The 6,756-nt window shown below is 44.4% G+C and overlaps 1 protein-coding gene across 1 annotated transcript; it reads right to left on the bottom strand.

Moving 5' to 3' along the window:
• Positions 1-777: 777 nt before the first annotated feature.
• On the bottom strand, positions 778-5,124 carry LOC133897303 (endoglucanase 24). The gene is made up of 6 exons (XM_062337982.1): positions 4,705-5,124; positions 3,866-4,149; positions 2,381-2,818; positions 2,112-2,259; positions 1,732-1,898; positions 778-1,498 (listed from the first exon to the last, which is right to left on the bottom strand). The coding sequence occupies exons 1-6, from the start codon at positions 4,916-4,918 to the stop codon at positions 1,169-1,171; spliced, it is 1,581 nt and encodes a 526-aa protein (XP_062193966.1). The 5' UTR covers positions 4,919-5,124; the 3' UTR covers positions 778-1,168.
• Between the last annotated feature and the right edge of the window lie 1,632 nt (positions 5,125-6,756).

Raw genomic sequence — 6,756 nt, 5'->3', positions numbered from 1 at the left:
TTGTGGAAATCTGATGAATTAGATTCTTGGGTACGGGAACCGAACGGGCGCGCAGTTTGAACATGCAGGGGATATCAAGGAACAGCCAACCGCGGCGTCCGTTCGCGCCATCGGTGACTGGGCTCCCGGGAAATGGTTGTAACGGAACGCAGCACGGAAGAGCCATGTTTGGTGATGGTTGCTATTCGTTTTAGAAAAACTCGGGCAGGTTTCTTTTTGGCACAAGAATTTTGTAGTGGACGGTATGGTTTCTCCAGAATTACTACGAGCTGTCACTAACACATTTCTGCATAAGATTCCACCTCCCAAAGGAAAGCAGCAAAAGAAAACAGTTCTCTAAGGGAAATTTGAGGTAGGTCCTATTTGGAATGGACGAATTTAGTTGAAATTCGGATGGATTGTACTACGTCCTACTAAGCCTTCCAAACGGAGCCACACCTTTTCAAATGGAGGAATTTCATTGGAAATTTGAAAGAATTGTGCTACTTGCAAAACTCTTGTGGAATTCCAAAAGGAGGCCATAAACTTTTTAATAGTCCGGCTCTCAAATCTCAATTACCTGCAGCATCTGGACCAAGCATGTGAGCATGAACAATAGCAAATCATTTCCACCAGCTTCCCTGATCCAGTTCTTCTTCTTTCTTTGGAACACAAAAGGGAACAAACACACGCTAAGCAATCATACATTATCAGGCATGCTTCTTTTCCCTACATTGCAGTACGGCGTTTTCTTAGCAGGAACATACTGTAAAAACTGTACGAATAGGTGCCCCCATCTCCAATTGCAAATTCACACGTTCAACACCCAATTCAGTTGAGAGGTGTTACAATTCATCGGTACAAGCTTTGGAAAACCACACAGAATCAACAAATGAAATCTGTCCTATAAATACATTACTCGTAGTTACAGCCTTACAGGTACACCAGCAAACCAGATAGGACCACACAGTGAAAATTATAGCTGCAGGGGCAGTACCATCAATTATACAAACAGAAGGAATATGGCACTAACAACTACAGCTAAGTGCTAACTCCCATCCATCTAAATGATGTCCAACGAAGCTTCTCTCAGTAATCACGCATTACCATCGGCCTCGCCAAAAAACTGTGATTGTACATGTATCCTTCCAGGTTGATCAAAGCCATTGCCGGAACTTAAGAGAGGCCTCTAGGTGAATGACTGTGCCACAGAGGAAGTGGTGACTAGACCAGAAAGCAGACCAACAAGGGTGCCACTGTTGTAAGTGCTGGACTCCGTCTGTAGCGTGTTGTCACGAGAGTCGACGAAAGTGTCATTCTGGAACGGCCCACCCACAAGAGCTCCCATGGCAACATTTGGGTTTGGACTGGGTGAATGAAGATACTGGAAACCTTTGCAGCCAGTTTTCGCATCTGCAGGAATGGACGCTCCTCTGTGGTGTACTTGCTGTGGATAGCTACTCCCATATCCAACAAGGTAGCTAAGCTTCATTGGGTTGTCGCCCAAGATGTAATTGGCCTGACACACAACATGGCAACATAAATTTAAAACTTATGCAACATCTTCCATCATTTAGCTATTAAGAGAAGAGAAGTAGAGTCCAGAATGATGATAACAAAAAAACAATGACGCAGAATGCATTGGTCATATCAACAAGGTGGTTTTACTGTGCAGCTTGGTAAATCTTGGGAACCAACAAATGTCATATGAACTACATGCCCATCTATCTCTTAAGGTTTTGCATAGCGCACCTGTGATGCAGCAAAATTGCGTATATCAGTAGGACTGTAGTACTTTCCGCTGCACTGCACTGCCACTGTCCGTGACGAGAGCATGTAGTCACTGTAAACAACAGCAAGGAATGCAGCATTTGTGGCATGCTGGAGAGAATTCCATGGGCTTATCCAAATCAACCCTCCTGCAAAAAAAATTACACTGATATAGTAGTGATATGATGAAACAACACACATTTGTAATACATACTCCACATATTAAGTTTCTGACAAAAATTGTAAAATTCTCCAGTATATTGAGTATGTAAAAAGGGAACTTGAAAGATCACAATAATGTAAGTGTTCTATTTGTATTGCATGGTAATACCAGATCAAAGAGCAGAGGCAGTACAACGCACCTCCAGTTCTACTAGCAGTGGCTGACGGGGAATCTGGAAGCAGACCACAAATGATAGCTTCAGCAGTATCTCTATACATTTTTAACCCCTCATTTTCAGCATTAGATATCTGTTTGGAGCCAAAGAAATTTAGTCTTGACAAAAGGACCTGCACAGAATAGACAAAGTGTACTTCAAACTCTTGTCCTTGAATGAAGAGAGAATTATGCAGATATGATAAATAATTCCAATCCTGCAATACAAATTCACTCAGCTCAGTCCATGCAAACCTGTGTGCCTGGAAGTTTGTCATCCCAACTGAACCATGTTGGCCTTCCCCAATCAGCATAAGCTTTTCCATTCTGTACAGTTACATAACTGAGATATGTCTGGTCTCCAGTGGCATGATAGAGCCAACTTGCTGCCCATAGGAGTTCATCAACATAACTAGTGGAATTATAGAAGTCTTGGAGCTTTGGATAGCTGTCACTGGCGAGGCCTCTATAAGTATCAGCAAAAGTAAATAGCTTCTGGGCATGTTGAAGAAGCACATCAGAATATGTAGTATCACTGGATTTGAACACCATCGATGCTGCTGCCATGGCTGCTGCTGCCTCAGCGGCGACATCTGATCCAGGAGACTTCTTGTTAATCTGTGTGAGTGGCCTTTTCTCAGTCATTGTTTCTGGCCTTTCCCAGCAATTGTGGTCCAGATCAGGATCACCAACCTAGTAACAGTTCTCATAGAGTTAGTTACCATGGTTAAACAAAATGAAAATGGTGCGTCTGTTGCATTGCAGTATTGCTAAAGAAACATAATGTACTACTCAGACCTGAATCTGACCCAGTGCTTGCACTAGTCACCACCTAGTCCACCTAGAACCGTCTAGCCACGGCCGTCTAGACCGTGTAGGACCATTTAGATGGCCAGATCATCTAGGGCTGCGTCTACCCCCTAAACTCGACGGCTGGCCGCCGTCCAGCGTCTAGATGTCGTCTAGACACGCTAGATGACCATCTAGGTGAACACTGATCTGACCTTGCCCACCCAAATTATAATTTCTTTAAATACTCAAACAACAAATAAGTTATTCGGTAGCCTAATTCTCTGATGCTCGGATCTGATTTCATAAAAATGCAGGTTAAATTGAATATATATCAGTGCCTACAGGACATCTTTATTCAGGGAATGAAATAGTTTCTTATATTTTCATGATTCAGGTATCACATATTCACCCTTACGCCTGAACACACATTGCAAATGCATTCACCCACTGCCAAAAAAAAAAACCCTTCCCTCAAGGGTTAACTCTTGTTATCAGATGAGCTTAAGGGTCTGCAACTGTACATGCTCCAGCTTCATCTCAACTCACGGTACAGGACTACCATCCCCATACAGTCATCCAATTCCCTTCGGCTATCAGACAAAATAGAAGGAAAAGGGACATTGGACTTGCCCCTGTCCCAATCAATAGCCAAGAATCACAACAAATGTGTCGGTTTAAACATATCAACCAGACAACGAAGTACCTACCAACTATTAGGTGTCTAGATCTTGACATTTGACCTGGGTTCTTGCTTCCTAACCAACCAAACTTTTGCCTCTACTGAAATGCCATCAGGCCCCAATATAACCATACTTAAAGCAAACGGCAAACCTATACTATTCAAGCATCATTAGGATGCAGGACAGGATGGAATCATTTGTTTACTCAAATATACCTCGTAAATCATAATGCATAATGATCATTAGGATGCAGGACAGCAACGCTAACCTGAATATAGAACACATTGTCAGAAGGGTGTGCATTGATAAGGAAATCTGTAATCCACTTGAGCGCATCGAGCGCAGGGTCCAGCTGTTTCGCTGCGCTCATCTGATCCCCATACTCCAGCACTGACCATGCAAGCACCGTCGCGGTGAACGCCATCGGGAAGGTGAACTTCATATGATCCCCAGCATCATACATTCCCTTGGAAAGGTCCAGCCCCGCTTGCTTCCCGTCGTCCAGTGCCGAGTCCCCCCGCCACGGGATCTGGTTGTTCTTCAACTTCCCCGCTGCACAGAAGCAACAGAATGGCCAGCATTTCAGCTAAAGCAGCAGAAAAGAGTTCCAAATTTGCTCATTCAACATCTTATACAAGGTATTAGAATCTGGAGCCACCAAGGGACCAATCTCGGTAGCTAATTGAAATATCCGTACATCAAAGCTGCCAATTTGACAGCCCAACGAGAAAATTCAAGTGAGATTTGGGAGGCCACATTGTTCGGCACATCAGAGCAGCCCAAGAAAGCAAATTCTATCGCAGGATTTCGTGAAACAATTCCAATTCAAAGAGTCAAAGACATCAATAAAAGGTATATGGAATTAGCGAAAAATTTACCCTACTACCAAATTTCCTACTGGGAAATCATTGGCCGAATTTCAGAAAAGGAGTCCAGCAAAGCACCACAAATGAGTCGATAACCAGTCTTGCCACCTCCAAGTATGGAAAAGTCACATCTATACAAGCACAACCTCGGAGGCAGCTAAACCTCCAGCCTCCCCTTTGCAGCCCAAACCATCGAATCGCGAAAGCATTGCATGGCTAAGTAAGTAGTTGGGCTACTCACACTTCTGGACCTGGAAGAACTGGAGCGCGACCCCGAGCGCGTCGCCGTACTTGGGGTCGACAGCCCCCGGCGGTCCCGGCACTGGGAGCGGCTTGATGCGGCGGCCCCCGGGCTTGCGCTTCATGATGGCGAACACCGCCGCCGTGGCCACCAGTGCCGCCACCAGCGCCACGATCAGCCACCCGCAGCACCCCCGCGTGTACTTGGACCCCATCTCCGCAGCCTCCTATCGCACTCGCCGACCAGCCACCTCCTCCTCAAGTGTCGTCGTTTCCTCCGTCACGCGCTGCGGGAGAGCGCTGCGTGGCAGCGTGGGTGAGGCCGAGGCGGGGACTCTGCCGGGCGCGGCGGCGTTTCGGAGGGCTTTTTCTACGGCAGCGGCTTGGCTCGCCGCGTGACCGGTTCTTTAAAAAGACCTCAAGTGATTTCATTCTTCTCTTCTGCACATGTCAATTATTAATATAAGGAGAAAAATAAAATGTACAAGAGTTTTACGAGGATTTTTTTAAATTCCTATAGAATTTTTAAAGGTTCCTATAAGATCTTTTTTAAAGGTTCCTGTCGAATTTTCTTCGTGATGTGGTATGGTGTACGGAGCCGTAGGAAAATTGTTGGGTACACTATCACGAAGAAGTGTAGTGAAAGTTTTGGGTCGCTGTCGGTGGGACCGTGTGGGCATGATTGGAGCGATGGGTCCACTGGCAGTGGGAGCAGGATGGTGTGGAGTGGGGCACAGGGTGGGGACAGAGAGTGGTGAGGAGTCTAGCACCGACAGGAGATGGCCGAACACCAAAATTCCGCTAGTACATGTAGCGTCTGATTATCAGACTGTTTATTTAGATCAAGATTTATGTTAAAGAGGTAGATAAAAAAATTACATGATATATAAGAAAATAAACTAACAAATATGTATTAAATAGGAGAAATAGATGTTTAATATAGACCATAGGTACACAAGAGTATACAGAGTTGTATTTTTAAGAGATTATCATGTCTGATCCAGTGCCGAATCGTTTGTGACTCCAGCGAGGTCTGTGTTTCTATGTATAAGTACCACATACCACCCACGCAAGGAGTATAGTAAAACCCAAGAATGGACATGAGTATCCGTTATCTATTCTAGTTCAATTTAACAGATTAATTAGATAATTTTTTTAACTCATATTATTTAGTTAGTTGATTAAATTAAACTAGAGTGGATGAATGGGATGCATGCCTACTAAAGCTAGCATGCAGTATGTAACAGTGACAAGATATCTGGAGCCTAAAAGTGGTTGCCACGGCTGCATCAATAGAGTGCGAGATGCGAATGAATTTTGGGTAATGAACTCCAGCCATCGCGATCGAGCTTGATCGTGTTGGCTCAACCTGATCTCATCCAGGATGCTAACGTTACTAGTTTCTGCAAGAACGTAGCAAACTTGTCGTCTTCATGAGATCGAACTGTCATCGAGAAGCTCGCATTGCATGTTCCGAATTGTCTGGGATGCTAGAATATTTATTTGCCTCCAGATGTGCTATGATCCTTCTTCGCGCGAAATATTCACTATAAAAAAAATATTATCCGTCACTTCGTAACCTCTATTTTAGCAATGACCGTAAAAATTAACGTTTTTTAGTCAGTTCTTACCTAACTAAAAAATCATTGTTACAACCTGTTCATAGCTAGAATAGAAAATCATTATCTTAATTGGGTCGTGACGGAATAATAATTTCATCTAAAAATATTAATTCAATAGCTTTTAAGCGAAAAAATCGAAAAAAATCGCTAGCTGAGGTGGGTGGCTCATGGCGTGTGATTGCAGGGTCGATAGGCTGTTACAGTCGTCCGCGCAGCTCCGCAGTCCAATCCAGTATGGTTAGCGCTCAACTGGCGATGGCGACTTCTGTGATGGTGGTGGTCGAGACACGCGCAGAGGATTCTCTAAGCTCGAAGCGTCCGTGCCTTGATCTTTCAAAAAATCGCCCTCGTAACGAGATGCATGAGGATCCCAACTTATTTGGGGCTCCCATGTGCCACGAAGCTGGAATATCTTAGACCACACTCAATTG

Source organism: Phragmites australis, chromosome 17 (assembly GCF_958298935.1).
Source record: "Phragmites australis chromosome 17, lpPhrAust1.1, whole genome shotgun sequence".
In the NCBI taxonomy this organism is placed as follows: domain Eukaryota; kingdom Viridiplantae; phylum Streptophyta; class Magnoliopsida; order Poales; family Poaceae; genus Phragmites; species Phragmites australis.
This window is presented reverse-complemented; position numbering and strand designations above follow the sequence as displayed.